Raw genomic sequence first — 25,000 nt, forward strand, 5'->3', positions numbered from 1 at the left:
TATATATATATGTATATATATATATATATATATATATATATATATATATATATATATATATATATTTATATATATAATTATATTTATGTATATATATATATATATATATATATATATATATATATATATATATATATATATATATATATATATACGTATATATATATATATATATATATATATATATATATATATATATATACATATATATATATATATATATATATATATATATATATATATATATATATATATATATATATATATATATATATATATATATATATATATATCATCATCATCATCATCATCATCATCATCATCACCTCCCACGCCTATTGACGCCAAGGGCCTTGGTCAGATTTCACCAGTTGTCTCTATATTGACTATTTAAATGAATACTCCTCCATTCATCATTTTCTATTTCGCGCTTCATATCCTCAGTCATATAGGTCAGGGTCTTCCAACTCTTCTAGTGCCTAGTGGAGACCAGCTGAACGTTTGGTAAACTAATCTCTCTTGGGGAGTGCGAAGAGTTTGCCCAAACCATCTCCATCTACCCTTCATCATGATCCCATGAACATATGGCACTCGAGTAATGTCTCTCATACTTTCCATTGTAATCCTGTCCTACCATTTAACTCCCAATATCCTTCTGAAGACTTTGTTATCAAATTTACTAAATCTATTGGAGATTGTTCCATTGTCATACCATGGCTCATATCCATAGAGTAACACCGATCTCAATAAACTGATATATAGTCTGATTTTTATATGTTATTTCAGGAGATTTGATTTCCAAATTTTACTCATCCTAGCCGTTGTCTGATTTACTTTTTTTCAATCTTTCACTAAACTTTAATTCTAAAGACTCTATTGTTAAATGATTCTACCTCATTAATCATTTCTTCTTCCAGTGATATTTCGTTTTCTGTTATATACTCCGCTCTCATCATATCTGTCTTTCTTCTATTTGTCTTCAGCCCAACCTCGTTTGATATTTCATGCATTCTACTAATCATTCATTGCAAGTCCTGTGGTGTTCTGATAACTAGGACAGCATCATCAGCATACTCTAGGTCTGCTAAATTCCTATCACCAATCCATTCCAATCCTTCTCCACCATCTCTGACTGTTTCACGCATTACAAAATTCATGAGGAGGATGAACAACATAGGTGACAGCAAATTCCCTTGGAATACTCCGCTGTTCACTGGAAATTCATTTGATAAGACTCCATTAACATTAACATTGCACTTTCAATGCTCATGAATAGACTTGATAAAATTTACATAGTTATAAGAAATTCCATAATAATGCAGGACTCTCCACAAAATTAGCCGGTGCACACTATCAAAGGCTTTTTAATAGTCCACAAATGACATCAAAAGGGGATTTATATATTCGAGGCATTGCAGTACAACATGTCTCAAAATGAAAATTTGGTCAGTGCAACTTCTACCTTTTCTAAATCCTGCTTGTTCATCTCTTAGCTTTTCATGAGGCTTTTTCTCCAGTCTCTAGAATAAACACTCTATATATTTTCCTAACAACTGACGTAGGTGTTATGCCTTTGTAAATATTGCAATCAGTCAGGTATTCTTTGCATTCGGATCTTCCCAGACTGTACCATACTAGGTATGCAGCTAAGTCAACTAGCCATGCCTTCCCAATCGTAGTATACCACCTATGACCAGATTGTATATTGATCTTCTTAATCTTATGTTTGAATCGATGGAAATTCAGATCAAACTTGCAAATGCTTCTCTGTTCAATAGGCTTACCTGAGTCCTATTTCTTAGTTTATATATAGTACTGATCTATTCAAACGATACTATTATTGTATTTTATTTATTTCTAATAAAACTTCACCCTAGGTATTGTAGTATCCTGCTTTTGTAACTGGGCTATGACTTATAATAATCTTCCTGGCTAGTACTGTGATAACGTGTTCGCCAAGCATTTGCATGGCAGCAGATCGATCCCAACCCGGGATCATGAATTTAAGCTGTTTACTGGGGAGGCCACTGCTGTGGTTGGGCACCACAGTGGTGAGTTATCCTATATATAATAAAGAGCAAGTGGGAGAGTGAGTAGTCATTCCCACGGTGAGAGTTGGTTACACCTAGAGGTACACTAGGAAACTAGAACCAGCGGGTTGTAGTTAGGAAAGGGGAAGGGACATTTGAATCACTGTGTGTGCGTGTGTGTGCATATCTATCTAAACATTCAGCCGTCTTTTTTGATGGGTCGCACTTCCCTCACCCTCAACATCTTAGGTATTGGTCAGATAAGTCTCCAAGGCCCTTATGTAAGACTTATATTTTTAAGGGTTCTGGTAGCCTATTGAAAACATCTCTGCCAAGTAATCTGCCGAACTGGGATTCGGGACCGCCCGAGCTCGATAGTTTCTTGTAGTGGATTTAATCTCACCATCCTTGTGAGCTAATGATGCTGGGTCTGGTGGAGTCTAGGTATACGAGCCAATAGATCTACCTGCCGAGTCATCAGCAGCCATTGCCTGGCCTTCCTTGGTCCTAACTTTGAACTGATAAAAATAACATTTGAAAATGTGTTAACGTACTATAAGAGAGTAAAATAATCTCGGTTATTTATATGAAATTTATAGATGTGGCGTGGTCCTAGGGTGGGTTTGGGAGTGAAACACATAGGCTTTTTCATGTTGATTCCTTAGTCACTGGAAAATTAACATACATAAGAATTCATAGTGAAAATTCTGCAATTGATCAGAAAAAAACATATCTAAAGAAAATTATCATTTCCATTTTAATCAACAATGTTTTATTGGAAAACTCTATTGCTATAATTCCAGTAATTACAATTCCTTTGTATTCTATTTCCTTCATATTACACACATTTCAGGAACATTTCCAATAAAGACCTCCGGTATGCTAAACTTGATTACAAAACTTCATAACACTAGGCAGGTAAATCCATTAGTTACAATTTAGTCAGGTTCTGCTATACATCAAATCTTTAAGAAATATGCACTAAGCATTAATAGGCATCAAATGTCATGAGAGAATTTCACTAAATAGTTATTCAATCTGTGGCATGTGTTATCTAGCCTAACCTATTACGACCTCTAGTTTCTTTCATTAAATTGTAAAGACCTCTTGATAATATCCTTAACTTTCCGAACCGTTTGCTTTCCCACTGTAAGGACCTTCCGTCTCTGTCTCCTCATGGACCGCTGGCAAGTTCCTGGCGGGGGAACGCCAGCGCTAAATCAAGAACACAACCCCTCACAATATTGTCAAACGTGTCTATATTTCATCATATTAACAGCTCTATTGAGCTATTGTTATTTAAACAGTAACCCTGACAACCCTTTTAAGTCTATAAATCTCAGTAAACTGTGATGCTTACCTTATAATTACATCTAAAGGTCCTCCAATGTGGACTTTCCCAAGAACGTCCACTCCATACGAGTATATTGTTCGAAAGACCCGCCTTTCTCTCCCACACTCTTGACTTGACGGGGCGGCGGGAAAACGAGTCGATGGTTCTTTTTTGTTCGTCACAAAGAGAAAAAAAAAAAAAAAAAAAAAAACATATAAAGCGTCCTACATAATTATTGTCCCTGAAGAAAACTTGCTCATTTGTTATTTTCTTATGATCTGACAAAGCATAAGCTTCTATTAGAAGACCCGAAATTTAACTACAAAATTTTGAATTTACCATGAAAATAGCTGTTTTTGTGAAATTTCTCTGCGTTTACACAGGCGATTTCCCGGCGTTTACACCTGAAATTTCCCTGCGTTTACACCCGCGATTTCCCTGCGTTTACAATAGGATTAATTTAATTCTTCATGTAATACTGTCCATAAAGAATTCAATTTAATGAGAGAAGATCAACGCCTGTAGATGTTGGAAGCAAACCCCCAAATGCTTTTTATTTAATCGTATAGAAATTACCTTTATTCGTAAAAGCTAGGAGTCTAACAACATTAGTTATGTATATGTGATCACATTTACCTCAAAGTAGTAAATGTATTTAGAACCATTAAGGGCAATGCGAGGTTTAATGTCATACATTAGGGCTCAGTAAATCTGGTTAACGTTATCATAATTGTTATAATTATGATAATGATTACAGCTGCCCTAATATTTATTATTGTTTAGGAACACTTTACGCCAGATAAAAAGGAAAAGTATTCTATTATTACTTTCATATCAATTTTGTTGCTGTTGTAGTAGTAGTAGTAGTAGTAGTTGTTGTTGTTGTTGTTGTCGTAAAAGCGCCTGTTGGAGTATTGCAGCAATCCAGGAAAATAATTGAAATTAAAAAGAAAAAATAGTAAACAAAATGAGATTAAAGGATGAAAATAAATCACAAATAAAGAAGAAGAAAAAAAACAGACAATAGAGAAATCAAGATGAGTCAGTATCTTCCACCCATAGAATGATCAGTTCACACTGTCTAATTCCATTTTTATCACCAAGTAGTTTACTTTTTCTTATCTCTTGTCCGTTTTTTTTTCTGCATTTTTTCTTAGCTTTCTTGTCTTTCTACCTTTGCTCCTCTGATAAGCGTAGGCGAAAGTCTTGTCTTTTGTCGTAACTTCTTTTGGTTTGAAGATTATTCTCTTTTATTTTTCACAATATTCCCCTTTATGTTTGTAAATCTATTTGGTTACCAGCTTTTCTTCATAGACATCTATCTTGGGTCTTCAATTCTCCTCCATCGGATTATGAGCCTACGATTATCTTCTTTCCCTGACTGAATAAGCCATTGCACATTTCTGTCTGTCTTATTTCCTCATTTACTAAATAAGTTATTGGATACTTTCCCTGTCTTCTTTGCTTATTTACTAAGTAAGACATTGCATTTTCTTCCATCTTCCTTCTTTCCTCCTTTAATAGAGAAGCCATTGCGCATTTCCGTCTGTCTTCTTTCCTCATTTAGTAAATAAGCCATTTCATTCTCTTCATCTGCCTTCTTTCCTCATTTGCTAAATAAGGCATTGCAGTTTCTGCCATGTATCTTCTTTCCCTATTTACTAAATAAGCCATTGCATTTTTTTCTGCACCCTTCTTTCCCCATTTGCTAAGTGAGGCCATGCATTTTCTTCCATATAGCCTCTTTCCTCATTTACTAAATAAGTCATTGCATTCTTTTCATATGTCTTCTTTCCTCATTTACTAAATAGGGCATTGCATTCTTTTCATCTGTGTTCTTTCCTCATTTACTAAATAACGCATTGGTTTTTTTTCCATATAGCTTCTTTTCTCATTTACTAAATAAGCCATTGTATTCATTAAACTATCTTCTTTCCTTATTTACAGAATAAGGCATTGCATTTTCTTCCATATAGTTTCTTTATATACTAAATAGGTAATTGCATTTTATCCCATCCGTCTTCTTTTCTTATTTACTAAATAAGCCATTGCATTCTCTCCTTACCATATCTCATCTTATTTCTTACTCTCTTTCATCGATTAATTTTTTTCCAGTTAAGAAGTCAGTTCATCAATGTGGTAACTTCAATTTCCTCATTTTCCTTTCTTCCACTAAACCTCATCTTTCCAGTTACTTCTTTCTTTATTTAGGAGATACACTAGTTGCGTCATCATTCCTTATATTAAGCTCTCTATTAAGATAAGCTTTCATCTTATATCTCACGTTCTTTTGATTTCATGAAGAGATTATATTACACGTAATCTCTTTACCTGTTCCCCTTCCATGTATCTCCTCTCTAGCTTCCTTGACATAACCCATCTCACTTCCTCCCCTGTTTCCATGGTTTCCTTAACTTCCCCGTCAGGATAATGCCTTTGGGAGATTCGTTTTCATATCTTGTTTAAACATTCCTATTCGTTACCAAAAATTCTTCTATACTTTTACTTTCCAGTAGGGTTGTGGTAAACTATTAGAAATGTCCTTGCCTGGTGATCTATTGTACAGGAATTAGAGTCCCGCTGAAGTTTCGTTTAGTGTCTGCAACATCATCATTCTTGCGAGCTGAATATAGGGGTGTGGTGGGGAGCCTATAAGTCTACTTGCTGAGTCATCAGCAGCCATTACCTGCCTCTCCCTGGTTCTAGCTTGGATGGAGAGGGACTTAGGCGCTGATCATATGTACAGTACATATGGCCAGTTTCTAGGGGCATTGTTCTGCTAGGGCAGTGTCACTGTCCTTTGCCTCCGTTTTTCGTGATCAAAACACTTATATTGACCATGTAAACTTCCTTCTCCATCTTCAGAATTAGCCCCTCTCTTTAAAAAAAAAAAAAAAAAAAAAAAAAGTATGCTACACATCTTCCAGTTAGGGTCTTAGCAGGCTTTAATTTCTTATCATTCCTTATCTTAATCCTTCTTTATTCCTAGTACACTCCTTTAAGAACATCGGCCCAGGCTCCTCAACAACCACCTCCCCTTATTTCTCTTCCTCTTCCCTTTTCCAGGATAACCTCCTCCATCGCATCTCCTGGAATTTCTTTAGGAATGACCACTACAATCCAGTTAGCTCCTCCCTGCAATAATGAGCCTCTTCCCATTTGCATTTTAATATTCCCATTCCAAAACATATTGCCAACTTTTGTTAGGTGCTAAGCCTCTGAGTGCCACGTCTCTCAAATTGGGCTCTGTAGCCGTTGCGGACGAAAAGTGAAAATTCTTCTCGCACCTTTTTTTTTTCTTTACCCCTTTCCCGCCATCAGATTTTTCTCTTTTGGCGCGAAGTTGCTAATCCTGAAATTTTAGAGTGTCATTCTCCTTTGTTAGTGGGGTTGTCAAGAGTTTTTTCCTTGTATTCACTGTCAATTGTAAGTTTTTCTTCATATATTCTCTCTCTCTCTCTCTCTCTCTCTCTCTCTCTCTCTCTCTCTCTCTCTCTCTCTCTCTCTCTCTCTCTCTCTCTCATTAGCAGTAAAGCGTTGAATAACTATCACAATGGAAATGCAAAGATTAATGGGTCCTTGAAGAGAGAGAGAGAGAGAGAGAGAGAGAGAGAGAGAGAGAGAGAGAGAGAGAGAGAGAGAGAGAGAGAGAGAGAGAGAGATGGAATATTATTCTAGCTTTACACAATTTTATTTTCCCGGATTAGAAATATATAATATATAAACACAACATGAGGAAATCTAACACTTGTGCAAAATCATATAAAATAGATAAACGAAAAAGAACAGAATTCTCAAGACCCATTTTTTTATTTATCTTTTTTACTTTCGCGCTGTTTTTCTGGTCATATACAGCACAGAACACCAGGCTACTCTTTACAGGATCTCCTCAGTTCTTTTATCCTGTTTGTCCGAAGTATATATATATATATATATATATATATATATATATATATATATATATATACATATATATATATATATATATATATATATATATATATATATATATATATATATATACATATATATTTATATATATATTTATGTATGTATATATATACACACACACACACACACACACACACACACATATATATATATATATATATATATATATATATATAAATATATAGATATATATATATATATATATATATATATATATATATATATATATATGAATATATATATATATATATATATATATATATATATATATATATATATATATATAAATATATATATATATATATATATATATATATATATATATATATATATATATCTATATCTATATATATACATATATATATATATATATATATATATATATATATATATATCTATATATATATATATATATATATATATATATATATATATATCTATATCTGTCTATATATTTATATATATATATATATATATATATATATATATATGAATATATACATATATATATATATATATATATATATATATATATATATATATATATATATATATATGTAGATATATATATGTATATATATACATATATATATATATATATATATATATATATATATATATATATATATATATATATATATATATATATATATAATCAGCCGTTAATATAGTCACCCCTTGAGTGGGGAAACCTTGACGTGGTGAAAGGGTTTGTGTATCGCCATGATCAGCAAATCTGTACTTGTCATGACTACTCATACTATTAGTTTGCTGTGACCAATCAAATGCGTGACCAGGTCAAGTAAGGGGAAATGGAAACAGATTGAGTAATAGAAAGTAGTAACAGGTAGAGTGATAGTAAATGGGAACAGGAGGAGTAATAGAATGAAGGAACAGGTCAAGTAATAGAAAATGAGATTAGGATGAGCAAAAGAAAGCAGGAACAGGTGGAGTAATAGGAAGTAGGAACAATTCTAGTAATATAAAATAGGAGCAGATGGAGTAATATAAAGCGGAAACAGGTCAAGTAATGGAAAATAGGAACAGGTAGAGCAAAAGAAAATGAGAACAGGACTAGTGATGGAAAGCTAAAGCAGGTGGAGTAATAGAAAGGGGTAACAGGTAGAGTAATAGAAAATGGGAACAGTTAGAGTAATAAAAAGCAGGAACAGGTTGAATAACAGGAAGTAGGAACAGGTTAAGTAATAGAAAATAGGAACAGATGGAGTAATAGAAAGCAGGAACAGGTCGAATAATAGAAAGTGGGAACAGGTCAAGTAATAGAAAGAAGGAACAGGTCGAGTAATAGAAAATGGGAATATATGGAGTAATAGAAAGCAGGAACATGTCGAGTAATAAAAAGTGGGAACAGGTCGAGTAATAGGAATTAGGAACAGGTTGAGTAATAGAAAGAAGGAACAGGTCGAGTAATAGAAAATGGGGACAGGTGAAGTAATAGAAAGCAGGAAAAGGTTGAGTAATAGAAATCAGGAACAGGTTGAGTAATAGAGAGAAGGAACAGGTCTAGTAATAGAAAATGAGAACAGATGGAGTAATCGAAAGCAGGAGCAGGTTGAGTAATAGAAATTGGGAACAGGTCAAGTAATAGTAATTAGGAACAGGTTGAGTAATGGTAAGAAGGAACAGGTCTAGTATTAGAAAATGAGAACAGACGGAGTAATCGAAAGCTGGAACAGGTTGAGTATTAGAAAATGGTAATAGGTCGAGTAATAGAAAGCATTAAAAGGTTGAGTAATAGAAAGCGACCAAGTAGAGTAATAGAAAGTGGGAACAGGAAGTAAAATAAAGTGGAGCATGTGTGCTAATAGAAAATTGGAAACAAGTACAGTGATAGAAAGTGGGAACAGGTTAGTAATAGAGGATAGGAACAAGTAGAGTAATAAAAAGTGGAAACAGATCGAGTAATAGAAAATAAGAACAGGTTGAGTAATAAAAAGTGGGAATAGGTGGAGTAATAGAAAGCGGAAACAGGTTGGGTAATAGAAAGTGGGAACAAGTAGGGTAATAAGAAAGTGGGAACAGGTCGAGTTATAGAAAATGAGATCAGGATGATTAATAGAATTCGGAAATAGATGGAGTAATAGAAACCGGAAACAGGTAGAGTAGTGGAAAGTGGGAACAGGTCGAATAAAAGAAAGCAGTAGTAAGTAGAGTAATAGAAAGTGGGAACAGGTCGAATAAAAGAAAGCAGTAGTAAGTAGAGTAATAGAAAGTGGGAACAGGTCGAGTAATAGAAAGTGGGAAGAGGTCAAGTAATAGAAAGCATGAATAGGTCGATTAATAATAAGTGGGAACAGGTGGAGTAATACAAATCAGGAACAGGTTGAGTAATAGAAAGCAGGAAAAGGGAGTAATATAAACTAGGAACATGTGTATTAATGGAAAACGGAAACAGGTTGAGTAATAGAAAGTGGGAACAGGATGAGTGATAGAAAGTGGGAACAAGTAGAGTAGTAGAGAGTGGAAACAGGTCGAGTAATAGAAAATGAGAACAGGTTGAGTAATAGAAAGCGGGAATAGGTGGAGTAGTAGAAAGTGGAAACAAGTCGAATAAAATAAAGCGGTAGCAAGTAGAGTAATAGAAAGTGGGATCAGGTAAAGTAATAGAATATGAGAACAGGTAGAGTACTAGAAAGCATGAACAGGTAGAGTAATAGAAAATAACAACAGGTTCAGTAATAGAAATCAGGAAAATGTAGAGTAATAGAAAGCGGGAACTCATTGAGTTATAGAAAGTGGGAAAAGGCTAAGTAAGTTAAAACGGAAGAAGGCCAAGTAATAGAAAACAGAAACCAGTCCAATAATAGAAAGCAGGAACAGGTTGAGTAATAGAAAATGGGAACAGGTCAAATAATAGAAAGCAGGAACAGGTTGAAAAATAGATAGTGGGAACTGGGCGACTAATAGAAAGCGTGAAAAGGCCAAGTAAGGTAAAAAAAACCAGGTCCAATAATAGAAAGAGGGAACAGGTCGAGTAAGGGGAAATGGGACCACTTAGAGTAATAGGAAATGGGAACAGGTCGAGTAATAGAAAGCGAGAAATGTTGAGTAATAGAAAGTGGGAACAGATCGAGTGATAGAAATTGGGAATGGGTCGAGCAATAATAATTAGGAATAGATCAAGTAATAGAAAGTGGGAACACATCAAGTAATAGAAACTAGGAACAGATCAAGTAATAGAAAGTGGGAAAAGTTTGAGTAATAGTAATCAGGAACAGATTGAGTAATAAAAAGCAGGAACAGATCCAGTAACAGAAAGTGGGAACAGATCGAGTAATAGGAAGCAGGAAGAGATCAATTAATAATAAGTGGGAACAGATCGATTAATAGAAAGCAGGAACAGATCCAGTTATAGAAAGTGGGAAAAGTTTGAGTAATAGTAATTAGGAACAGATTGAGTAATAAAATGCTGGAACAGTGGGAACAGATCAAGTAATAGGGAGCAGGAACAGATCAAGTAATAGAAAGAGGGAAAAGTTTGTGTAATATTAATCAGGAAAAGATTAAGAATAGAAAGCAGGAGCAGGTCGAGTAATAGAAAGTGTGAACAGGTGAAATATCAGAAACCAGGAACAGACTGAGTAATAATAAATGGAAACAGGTCAAATTATAGAAAGTGGGAACAGGTAGAGTATTAAAAAGTGGGAACAGGTCGAGTAATAGTAATCGGGAACAGACTGAGTAATAGAAAACGGTATCAGGTCAAATAATAGAAAGTGGGAACAGTTAGAGTATCAGAAAGCGGGAATAGGCTGAGTAATGAAAAATAGGAACATGTCGATAATTCCACAGCTTTGTGATCAAGGAAAAATTGCCAATAGTGAACGGTGTATTGTAATGTGTTCCCTCGCTATAAACGATTACCATATCAACTCCCTCGAAAGCTGAGTTGTGAATGAGAGTACGGTAATGTTTTGTTATACCATAATAATACGCTTTTAATATAACGTTCATGACTGGGATTAAATGTGTAGTCTGATATGTAGTAGTCAGTTACACTACTGATCATGATATTGTTTTCTGCGGTATAGATTAATCTTAATGATATATTGTTATTAAGCTAAACTAAATCTAAGGTTTGCTTTTTCATCATTATTATGATTGTAAGGGTTTTAGCATCGCCTATAGTCAGGGCCGCCTATTTTGACGATGCCGAGAGAAAGGTTGTGACTCAAAGGCAGGAAGCAATCAACTGAGTAACTTTATTAAAGAACACTCTCCTTTATATACAAACCCTCAAGGCAACAGGAAATGACATGTTCGAGAAATAGACAATGTTACAGAGGAAACACGCAGACATGTTTATTCTGGTTCTTTTTAGTGCGATGGAAGAGCGCAGATACATGCATAATATATACAAAATAATTTATGTACGATCGTGTGACACACGGTTGGTACACTATACTAGGTTGGTTTAATTGGAGCGGCCACAGCAAAATCTCCCACCAACACCAATCCAGACTGGCCTACGTGGTGATGAAAACTAGCGAAACCCCAGACATAAATAAGGACATGTTTGAGGCCTTTGTCCTGCACTGGACTAGAAACGACTGCATTTGTTGTTGTTGTTGCTGTTGCTGTTGTTGTTGTTACTGTTCTAATGTTACTAAAGTTATTATTATTGTTGTTGTTGTTATTATTATTATTATTATTACTATTATTATTATTATTATTATTATTATTATTATTATTATTATTATTATTGATAATAATAAAAATAAAGCTTAATTACTATTATTGTTATTATTATTATTATTATTATTATTATTATTATTATTATTATTTTCTTGCTTTTATTACTCTCCCTTATTTGATTTCTACCATAACCTAATTATATTTTATACATCTATATTGAAATCTCCCAATAAAACCGTCCAATCCTTCAAAGTCATAAGACGTCCTCCATAAAAACTCCTTTTAGGACTCTCATGGCGGAGTAATCTCCCCACAGACGTCGTTTCCTCTCACTCCGGAGTCGTTTCCTCGCTCCTCACTCCTTCCTCACTTGGGAAATGACCCCCTGGCGAAGGGTTAAGTGAGAGAATTACCAAAATGGTCATAAAAATGGCGCTCAAGTAAGTTTTCCAACAAATATTCCTCGTAGTTGGGATTTTTGTCTCGTGAATGTGAAATTGTTCATGCGATGACGCTAAAGTAAGTTCCTGTCAAATATTCGGGGACGTTTGGGTGAATACATTTCCTGTCAATTGAGGCTCAATTTAGCTTTTTGCTAGTAAGTTCCGTGGCTTTTGGAGCAGAATTAAATTGGCGAATGCTCCAAAAAGTATGAAAAAGGTGAGAAGACTAGGAGATTACAAAATTACCATTGCTCATAACATTCGAGTTTTAATGACGCCAAAAATAATGTCCTTCATAAACGTTGAACAAACTCTTAAAGAAACGCAAAGTTAAAACCGCATAAAAAAAAAACACTGCGAAACGACCATGAAAGGAGAATATTCGCTCGTAGATCACTAAAATGTTCATAAAAGAGCACTAAATTAAGTTCCCTTATTAAAGTTTGCTGCTCTTGTCCCTCTCATTATGTGCTACGCTAAAGTTTTTTTTTTTTTTTTCCATTGATCAATTATATGAGATTTTAGTCAAAGTCTTCAGAACTGTTGATTATAAAGTAGAGTTTCTCGAGTGGGTAGGAAGATTGGGAGAGTTTTGATTGATGGTATAACTTAATTTTTACATACATATATATATATATATTTTAAATATTCTTCTTACTTTTAGTTAAGGTCGCTTTTATTGTTATCGTGATTATTGCGGATTTACACACACACACACACACACACACACACACACACACACACACACACACATATATATATATATATATATATATATATATATATATATATATATATATATATATATATATATATATATATATATATATATATATATATATATATATATATATATATATATATACATACACCAAAGGCACTTCCCCCAATTTTGGGGAGTAGCCGACATCAACAAATGAAACAAAACAAAAAAGGGGACCTCTACTCTCTACGTTCCTTCAGCTTAACCAGGGACTCAACCGAGTTCAGCTGGTACTGCTAGGGTGCCACAGCCCAACCTCCCACATTATTCACCACAGATGAAGCTTCATAATGCTGAATCCCCTACTGCTGCTACCTCCGCGGTCATCTAAGGCACCGGAGGAAGCAGCAGGGCCTACCGGAACTGCGTCACAATCGCTCGCCATTCATTCCTATTTCTAGCACGCTCTCTTGCCTCTCTCACATCTATCCTCCTATCACCCAGAGCTTTCTTCACACCATCCATCCACCCAAACCTTGGCCTTCCTCTTGTACTTCTCCCATCAACTCTTGCATTCATCACCTTCTTTAGCAGACAACCATTTTCCATTCTCTCAACATGGCCAAACCACCTCGACACATTCATATCCACTCTAGCCGCTAACTCATTTCTTACACCCGTTCTCTCCCTCACCACTTCGTTCCTAACCCTATCTACTCGAGATACACCAGCCATACTCCTTAGACACTTCATCTCAAACACATTCAATTTCTGTCTCTCCATCACTTTCATTCCCCACAACTCCGATCCATACATCACAGTTGGTACAATCACTTTCTCACATAGAACTCTCTTTACATTCATGCCCAACCCTCTATTTTTTACTACTCCCTTAATTGCCCCCAACACTTTGTAACCTTCATTCACTCTCTGACGTACATCTGCTTCCACTCCACCATTTTCTGCAACAACAGACCCCAAGTACTTAAACTGATCCACCTCCTCAAGTAACTCTCCATTCAACATGACATTCAACCTTGCACCACCTTCCCTTCTCGTACATCTCATAACCTTACTCTTACCCACATTAACTCTCAACTTCCTTCTCTCACACACCCTTCCAAATTCTGTCACTAGTCGGTCAAGCTTCTCTTCTTTGTCCGCTACCAGTACAGTATCATCCGCACACAACAACTGATTTACCTCCCATTCATGGTCATTCTCGCCTACCAGTTTTAATCCTCGTCCAAGCACTCGACCATTCACCTCTCTCACCACTTCATCAACATACAAGTTAAACAACCACGGCGACATCACAAATCCCTGTCTCAGCCCCACTCTCACCGGAAACCAATCACTCACTTCATTTTCTATTCTAACACATGCTTTACTACCTTTGTAAAAACTTTTCACTGCTTGCAACAACCTTCCACCAACTCCATATAACCTCATCACATTCCACATTGCTTCCCTATCAACTCTATCATATGCTTTCTCCAGATCCATAAACGCAACATACACCTCCTTACCTTTTGCTAAATATTTCTTGCATATCTGCCTAACTGTAAAAATCTGATTCATACAACCCCTACCTCTTCTAAAACCACCCTGTACTTCCAAGATTGCATTCTCTGTTTTATCCTTAATCCTATTAATCATTACTCTACCATACACTTTTCCAACTACATATATATATATATATATATATATATATATATATATATATATATATATATATATATATATATATATATACACACACGCTATCATCTTTGGTTAAATAATTCAATAAAGAATTTATTACCTCTGCTAAGAATATTTTGTTTTTCTATGCGTATATATAAATATTTGATTGTTCGTTTGTTTGTCTGTGAGCAGGATTACGTCAAACATTTTTTGCTGGATTTTCACTACATTTTAACAACGGATAGATATTTTGCTACGGAAGAACCCATTAAATTTTGGAAGTAATCCGAATCAAAATGACGATTCTGGACCAACTTTGCACTTCTCACCATACACTGCCAGTATATGAAGTGGGGGTACAAAGCCCGTAGACATGTGCAAAAACAGTAAATACCGGCATGGTCAAAATTTAGTAACCATTTCTGATTGCTTATTTTAGATTAGATTTGTCTAGTGATACTGCATCCCCGTCTTAAAAAGTAAAAAATTAGTTAATAACAAAACTCTTTCTTTTGTTCGCAGCTCCTCTGATGGCGGTCTATGCAATCAGGGGCCAGACCGTCAGGCTGCCCTGCAACTGGACGTCCTCTCCGGAGAACCCTGTCATCCTGGTGCTGTGGTACAAGAGTGGCACCAAGACACCTGTCTTCAGGTAAGGTTCATCTCCGTGTTTTATTAGCTAAGAGATTGTAAGTGTTGGATTTGGTGATGTTCTCAGGTAAGTGTCTTGAATATATTAATTCAGAATCAATATACGAGTCTTTAGGTAAGAGGCCTTTGGGTAGTTTCCTTGTTTAAGGTATTACTTGGTTGGATCATGTGGCTACGTTGTTAATCTGCGTTCAGATAACGATTTCTTTTCTTTTAAATTATCTAACTACAATGGGTAATATATGATAATCACTGTCATGGAGGGAAAGGTAATAGAATTCATGCTTCCTGACAAGGATTAACTGTATAGTTTTGTGCTTTGGTAAATGTTTTACGGGATTACTTGGTAATTTGTCCAGGTATTTCACTTATATGTTGAAATAGGAAGGAAAACACGTCTTCAGTGTATACTATATTACATTATTAGGTTTAGGCCATCAAGCCCTTTCCTGGAACCAGGTTTTTTCATTCAGCAGGATTCAATTTAGAGGAATTAGTTGGTTAGTGATATTTTTGGGGGACAATTACCAGAACTCGTGGATCAGATGGCTAGATTTGCTAAGGAATGATATGAGTTGGGTAGGCGCGGTTGGAGAAGATAATGCAATGAATAAAAATATATGGAAAAAGTTGAATCGAGCGACCGACCTGGCTATACATTGGGACGAAGGATTACTTCACATGTAAGGATTTTTTCTGCACAAGAAAATTTTCACTCATTCATGCGCGTGTTTTCACACAAGTGGATTTTTTCCCCAGCGACCACGTAGTTTCTATAAGACGCTACACTGGAACGACATGAGTTAGCAGTGAGCGCGGCTAGTAGATTGCTGCTGCTCAGAAGAAAGGCCGCGGGGAAATAATGGTGCTCGGAAGAAATGCCGCTGGGAAGAATTGCCACTCAGAAGAAATGCCGCTCGTAAAAATTGCCGCTAGGAAGAAATGCCGCTCAGAAGAAATGCCACTTGCAAGAAATGCCGCTCGGAAGAAATGCCACGCGGAAGAAACGGAAATTCTTCCAAGCGGGCAGCGTTGGTATTAATTGATGTTTAAACCATGTGGATAAAACCGCGTGGCAATAAACCGCTAGTGTGAATCAAACCTAAGAAGATCGAAAGAATACGACCTGGACCTTCATTTAGCTGATTATTGTGACGGTCTGTTTTGAAAGGTTGATTGTTTAATATGTTTTGGTAAAGGTCGCCATTGATTTCAATGAAATCTCTATGCTATTCTACTTCGGCATAAAAATTGTAGACAAGGGAGATTTACTTTCTGCATAATTGGCAGATTGATAATGGGTTTTAAGGTGAGCGTAATTATATCTCTGGACACCAGTATTCAGTTAAATCAATCGCTGTATTTGTTTAATTAAGTATTATGTTGGAGTGAGTTTTATACTTATGGGGGGGGATGACTAGTTTTGTTTGAGAAGATTTATTTATCTCTCTCTCTCTCTCTCTCTCTCTCTCTCTCTCTCTCTCTCTCTCTCTCTCTCTCTCTCTCTCTCTCTCTCATCTATTCCTCTCCTATAGATTCAAGATTTTCCAAATTTGAGAAATTTATCCACTCTTGAAGCTTCTTTATACTTATTCTCTTCCTCTCTTCTCCTCTTCCGTTCTTTTCATTTTATCTCGTTCTCTCATTTATTTCCTTGTTACCTGATGTTTAATGTTTAATCTACAATGAACAAAATCGTGCGTAAGGTTTAATTATAATTTCTTATTTATAATGGTTTCTTTTTCAAAAGATGAATGCTTTAGGGTACCTTCTTGTGCATGTAAGTTTGTCTGTTTGTATATTTTGTTTATTTATTTCAAATGTATTGTTTTGTCTATATTTGTACATGACGAACGATACTCATTTACCAATAAGATACTCATAAAATTGGGAATTTCTTAGTAATTATTATTATCATTATTATTATTGTTATTATTATTATCATTATTATCATTATCATCGTCTAAGCTACAACCCTAATGGAAAAGTAGGATGCTATAAGCCCAAAGGCTGCAACAGAGAAAGGTAGCCCCATGAGGAAAGAAAATAAAGACAAATATTCTACAGGAGAAATAATGAACAATTAAATATAAAATATTTTAGGATCAATAACAATATTACAATAGATATATCATAAATAAATAATAAAGAGGGAGTTGTCATTTTGTTCAACGTAAAATTCGCTGCAAGTTTAAACTTTCTTAGAACTTAAAAATCGAAAAACATGGTAATATTATCGATAGATTTTCCTAACTTCTGAAAATTTTAAAATTGAAACCGAAAATTGTAAAAATCAGCGTTTTTAAAACGTATAGATATCTTCAGTCAATTATGTAAAACTAGTGTACTCGACCCGTCAAAATGACGGCTAAATATTTACATAGATATGTGCACACGCACACAGATTCAACCTTTCCCATCCTCTCGCCCCTTCCTAACTACAACATCTCTCACCCTTGCCTGAGGGAGTTATACGTCTGGCTATGCCGCTGAGAGTAACTGGAGAGAAATGTATATATGTGTATGTATATATATATATATATATATATATATATATATATATATATATATATATATATATATATATATATATATATATATATATATATATATATATATATATATATATATATATATATATATATATATATATATATATATATATATATATATATATATATATATATATATATATATATATATATATATATATATATATATATATATATATATATATATATATATATATATATATATATATATATATATATATATATATATATATATATATATATATATATATATATATATACATATTATATGTATATATACAGTATATATATACATACATACATACATACATACTCAGACACTTTCTCTCTATTATATATGGGAGACGGCCTCAGGTATTCTGAACATTTGCTGTAAATTATATATATATATATATATATATATATATATATATATATATATATATATATATATATATATATATATATATATATATATATATATATATATATATACATACATACATATATACATACATACATACATACATACATTCATACATACTTAGACACTTTCTCTTTATTATATATGGGAGACGGCCTCAGATATTCTGAACATTTGGTGTAAATTTAGACATGATAATGAAATTCAGAAGATTCAGGTTTTTGTTTCCGTGAACACATGGAAATTCGAGATATTTTTACGAATAGATCTAAAATTATGAACAGTAAATTCTGGGTATTTTCCCCCCTAAAAATTTAAAATATGAACATTAAGTTCTGAGTATTCTATCCGCTAAAGATCTAAAATAGGAACAGTAAATTCTTGGTATTCTCTCCACTAAAATTCTAAAATATTGACAGTAAATCTTGAGTTTTTCTCCACTAAAAAACTAAAATATGAACATTAAATTCTGAGTTTTTTCCCACTAAAAATATAAAATATGAGCGATTCTGAGTATTTTCTCCACTAAAAATATAGAATATGACCAGTACGTTCTGAGTATTTTCCCCTCTAAAAATCTAAAATTTTATTAGTAAAATGTGAGCATTTTCACCCCCAAAAAATCTAAAGTATGAACAGTAAATTCTGAGTATTTTCCCAATAAAAATCTAAAATATGAACAGTAAATTCTGATATTTTTCCATGTAGATGTAAATATATGGATAGTACATTCTGAGTATTTTCCCCACTAAATAATTAAACATGATCAATAAATTCTGAGTATTTTCCCCACTAAAAATCTAAAATATGAACAGTAAACCCTGAGTATTTTCTTCACTAAAAATCTGAAGTATGAAAAGTAAAATCTGAGTATTTTCCCCTCTAAGAATCTAAAACATGAACAGTAAATTCTGAGTATTTTCCCCACTAAAATCTAAAATATGAACAGTAAATTCTGAGTATTTTCCCCACTCAAAATCTAAGATATGAACAGTAAATTTTGAGTATTTTCCCCACTAAAAATCTAAAATATAAACAAAATATTCTGAATATTTTTCCTACAAAAAATCAAAAGTATGAACAGTAAATTCTGAATATTTTCCTACATAGATCTAAAATATGAACAGTAAATTCTGAGTTTTTCCCTACTAAAATCTAAAACTTTAACAGTAAATTCTGAGTACTTTCCCCACTAAAAATCTGAAATATGTGGAGAAAACTCTGAATATTTTGCCATGTAGATCTAAAGATATGAACAGTGAATTCTGAGTTTTTTTTCCCACTAAAAATTTAAAATATGAACTGTAAATTCTGAGTATTTTTTAAAGATCTAAAAAATATGAACAGTAAATTCTCAGTATTTTCCCCTCTAGAAAAAACCTAAAATATGAACAGTAGATTCTGAGTATTTTCCCCACTAAATATCCTAAATTTGAATAGTTGATTCTGATTATTTTCCCAACTAAAAATCTAAAATATGAACAGTAAATTTTGAGTATTTTCCCAGCAAAGATATAAGATATGAACATCAAATTCTGAGTATTTCCCCTGCCCCTCCCCCTTAAAATTCTAAAATATGACCAGTAAACTCTGAGTATTTTCTCCACTATAAATCTACAATAGGAAAAGTAAATTCTGAGTACTTTCCCCACTAAAAATTAAAAATATGATCAGTGGATTCTAAGTGTTTTCCCCACTAAAAATCTAAAATTTTAACAGTAAAATCTGAAGATTTTACTCACTAAAAATCTAAAGTATGAAAAAAAAATTTGAGTATTTTTCTCACTATAGATGTAAAACATATTTTTCTCACTATAAATTTAAAACATATTATTACTGTTTTATTATTACTAGCTAAGCTATAACCTTAGTTAGAAAAGCAAGATGCTATAAGCCCACAGTGAATTCTAAGTATTTTCCTCACTATAAATCTAAAGTATGAACAGTAAATTCCTAGTATTTTTTTCATATAATTCTCATATTTCTTCGGCAAACCTCAGCAAATTCTCGAGTCGTATATGAGGATATCTCTACGCCCTAGTTCATCCTACCTTGAGCTGCGTTAATTAAGCAGCCTCCATAATTTTAAGGCCTTGAATCAGAACTTCATTACCAGGTTTGCTCTCACTGGGGCGTGATTTTCTGCAAATTTTTATTTTAATAGTTTCTAACAAAGAAGCGGAAATAATATTAGTTTTTATTTAATGCGAACTACGTCAGAGAAAGATGAGGTATTGTTTGGAAAGGAGGGCGGGGTGTTTAACTTTCGTATATATGTCTTATTCATATATTGAATATTTACTTAATGCAAGCTGTGTCGGAGAGAGATGTGTTAATATTTGTAAAAAAAAAAAAAAAAATTGGTTTAACTTTCCTCATAGGGCAATTTTCTCTGTTGGAGCCCGTGGGCTTATAGGATCCTGCTTTTCCAATTAGGGTTGTAGCTTTGCAAATAGTAACAACAATAACAACAACAACAACAATAATAATAATAATAATAATAATAATAATGATAATAATAATTATAATAATTATAATGATAATAATAATTATAATAATTATAATGATAATAATAATAATGTTTTGAGAAAACGAAATTCATCTCCAGCGCTCCCGACCATAATAGTTATTTACTTATTTTTATTCCAATATATGATAAGCCCTCAGAAGGATATTGGGAGTTAAATGGCAGGACAGGATTATAAAATGAAACTATAAGAGAGATTACTCGAGTGCCATATGCGGAGGAGATCATAGTGAGGGGTAGATGGAGATGGTTTGAGCATGCTGTTTTCACTCTCCAAGAGAGATTAGTTCATCAAGTGTTCAGGTGGACTCCACAAGGAACTAGAGGAGTTAGATGACACAGGCCCACATGGCTGAGGACTATGAAGCGTGAAGTAGTAGATGATGAGTGGAGAAGTATTGAATTTAAAGCTCAAGATACAGTCGACTGGCAAAATCTAACCGAGGCCCTTTGCGTCAATAGGCGTGGGAGGAGATGATGATGATATGATAAGCGGAAATATATATGCAAAATATTTTGTCAAATTCCTCATTATTATGCGAAAAATATTATCTTCATCATCCCATAATAAATAACTTTGTAATTATTATTCAGACTTTTGTGCAATAAATAGAAAAATAATTCTTGCAGCGAACATCTCTCTCATCTTGAGCTTAAAGAGAAAGAGCAGCGAGCTCCTTAACTGTGCAAATGTGTGTTAGCAAAGTGAAACTGGGTGAACGCCAAAGTTATCCGGATAAAAGGACCCCCGGAAATGAAATACCTTCGGGTAAAGCCAAAGTTAGGGAGAAAATGGCAACTTAAGTAGGCGGGCAAGTTGCCACACGCCACTGGGGAAAGAAACTGTTAATGTGCTTGTCGTCTGCTTGGTTGTGCTATGCGCATGCGTGGGAAAGAGATCAGTTTATTGTTTTGGGGAAACATTTACAGTGATTAGGTTTAATTGTTTATATTATTATGACTTAGAATGTTTATTGATAGGGAGATGGTGTTTAATTTCGTGCTAGAAGCTGTGATAATAGATACAGAGGTCCTCTTTTTAGGTAAGAACTATGATAATAGTGACTGTACTTCTGTGCATTGGGATGGTCAAATGAATATCTAAGCTCCTCTTCTGTAAATTTTGATGACTCTTCTTATTTTTTAAGACAGGGGAGTTTGATACATATGAAATTTTTATATTTTGGAAACTATTGAACTGAAATTGTTATATTTGGTGTATTAAGGTTCCTTGTGCGGATAAAATCAAATGTTGATTATTATTTGATCTAGTTAAGCAAGATACACTATGCGGAAAAAAAATGTAGCAACAGTAAAATACAGTCATTTTTTATGAAAATTTTTATGATAGAATAATATTATATAGTACAGTTTTTCGAGGAAAATTTTAAAATTATATTATATTACAAAATAAAGTTCTTTTGGTGGGAGGAAAAATCTTATTATAATGAAGACAGCGAAATAGGATTATGTTTTGTTCGTGGAAATAGAAAAAAAATAAGGAAAATGAGTGAGATATCAAGGTACCGTTTATATTGATGAGGACGTGTAAAAATACTATATATTTATCTGGTAGAATTTATAATAATAGTGAAATAGAGTCTTTTTTAGTGATAGGAGTTCTGATATTAGATATTTTCTTTTCAAAGAAAATTCAGGATAACATTGAAATAAAGATTATTTTGCCAGGAATAAAGTGGTATTATTATTATTATTATTATTATTATTATTATTATTATTATTATTATTATTATTATTATCTAAACGACAACCCTAGTTGGAAAAGTGGGGTATTATAAGCCCAAGGGCTCCAACTGGGAAAATAGCCCAATGAGGAAAGTAAAAAGAAGAAATAAATAATCTTCTGGGGAAGTAATGAATAATTAATATAAAATATCCTAAGATCAGTCACAATGTTAGAATAGATCTTTCATAATCTATGAAGAGAGTCTTATGTCAGCCTGTTCAACATAAACTTAAATTTTTTAAGTCATATCAATTAAATTACGAATATTCCACAGTTTAGTCACTGCTAGAATATAATTCCAGAATACTGTATAGTATTGAGCCTTACGAACGACAAGACGGTGAGAAATGACTGCAAATCTAGTGGAGAATAATATACTTTTGGAAAGATCGATATGCAAAGGAGGGTTAGAATTGTGGAAAACCTTATAAGGCTTCCACTAATTTGACGACAGTACCAGACATTAAGATATAGGTCAGCGCTAAGAACTTTGATATCCCTCAAAGTTTTGGCCAGAAATTCTAGACGAGTGACCGTTGTATATGATTCAGATAGGAGAGCGATGTTCAAAACATGGCAGAATAAGATGGTATAATATTTCCCCAGGACAGGCAGATATATCACAAATCAATTTCAACGTTGTAACTGATTTTGAAATATCTTATTACCTCCACCAACGAAGTTGGGAGGAGGTTATGTTTTCGCCCCTGTGTGTCTGTTTGTTTATTTGTGAGCAACTGGGCCCTGACCACAATTTTACTCATAGAGTAGTGAAACTTTCAGAGATTAATTGTTAAGACGTGGACCTGAATAGATTTTAAAAGTCCTAGGTCAAAGTTGAAGGTTGAGCTAAAGGTTAACCGAATTAACACTAACCTTAACCCCAAGTTCGCACATGGTTGTAGACTTCAAACACGCTTACGGTCTGAATTGATCTTGGGAAAGGCAAGCTGGTTTCGAGAAATAAGCTGCCTTGACGGAGGTCTACACTCAGAGTACTTTTGTTGTATTCATTATAAATTACTTTTCATGCAGTTTATTTGTTTCCTCACAGGGCCATTTTTCCTTGTTGGAGCCCTTGGGCTTATAGCATCTATTTTTTTCCGATGGCTCTAAATACTTTCTTAATAATACTTTAAACATAGCGTGCCATATTGACAGTTAAATGAAGTTTTTTTTTTCTTTTCAAAATCTCAAATCCTTTGTATATATTGGACCAAATTTTTACATATTCCAAACAATTCTACAATAGTAAAATACTTTTTTTTTTTAACTTTTAACAATATGACACATGGATTTATTTCTTAAGGTTTTATTAAATAAAAAGAAGTATTTTTTTGGTTTTGAATAATTATAATTAAAGGGAAATAGGATTTTAGATTGTAGGCAAAATGTATGTGTGTATGTATATAATAAAGATATCGGTTGTAATGGAAAGAAGACATGCCTCACATGCTCCCCCCCCCCTCTCCCCTTCCGGGAGCACCTGTGGTAGTTATAAGCAAGCCGATGAAGGCATTACCTGTACAACACGTGATGGCTAAAAAAGGAGACAGAAATGAGTTGGGTAATGAGAATCCTCACCCCTCGGCTGTGTGAGGAGCGAGGCCGGCGGGGGGGGGTGGTGTTGGAGGAAAGAGGCCCTTGGGGGTGAGGAGATGAGGAAGTTGGTTTTGGGGGGGGGGGTGGAGGAGAGAGCTCCTTGGGGGTGAGGAGATGAGGAAGTTGGTTTTGGGTGGGGGGGGGAGCAAGAGGTGATTGGTTTTATATTGAAACTTGGGAAGGAGAAATTTCGACAATATTCTGTTTATGAAGTGCGTCAAAACAGAGAGAGAGAGAGAGAGAGAGAGAGAGAGAGAGAGAGAGAGAGAGAGGAGAGAGAGAAGGGTAAACAGCAAAGAAAGATGGTGATAGACATACATAGACACGCAGACAGGGAGAAAAGGAGTAAGACAGAGAGACAAGGAAATACAAAAATGGAGAAAGCATCAGGCAGATTGAATGGAATAGAAATGTTGAAAAGATGTAGATAAGAAGATAAACAACGAGACATGTTAAGTATTGACAATCTTATCAATACAGAGAGTGACAGAGGTAAAGAGAGAGAGAGAGAGAGAGAGAGAGAGAGAGAGAGAGAGAGAGAGTAAAAGACAGATAGAGAAATACACAGGAAAGGTGAAGAGTGAGAGTCGGACACTTATCGGGAGACGGGATCACTAACATTAAGGTCAATCGGTCAAAGCGTCAATTCTAATCACAGAATTAATTGCTTAATTAATTAGTTCTTTAAATAAAAAGGCTTTAGGTTACAATAATGG

The 25,000-nt window shown here is 33.9% G+C and overlaps 1 protein-coding gene across 1 annotated transcript in view; it reads left to right on the forward strand.

Annotated features, from left to right (window-relative positions):
- The window catches only part of LOC137618979 (hepatitis A virus cellular receptor 2 homolog), a 600,331-nt gene that overhangs the window by 525,986 nt on the left and 49,345 nt on the right, over positions 1–25,000 (forward strand). Inside the window, exon 2 of the mRNA XM_068349181.1 lies at positions 15,325–15,454. Coding sequence (XP_068205282.1) covers positions 15,325–15,454 — 130 coding nt within the window. The remainder of the gene's footprint in view (positions 1–15,324; positions 15,455–25,000) is intronic.

The sequence above is a fragment of the Palaemon carinicauda genome, chromosome 25 (assembly GCF_036898095.1).
Source record: "Palaemon carinicauda isolate YSFRI2023 chromosome 25, ASM3689809v2, whole genome shotgun sequence".
Lineage (NCBI taxonomy): Eukaryota > Metazoa > Arthropoda > Malacostraca > Decapoda > Palaemonidae > Palaemon > Palaemon carinicauda.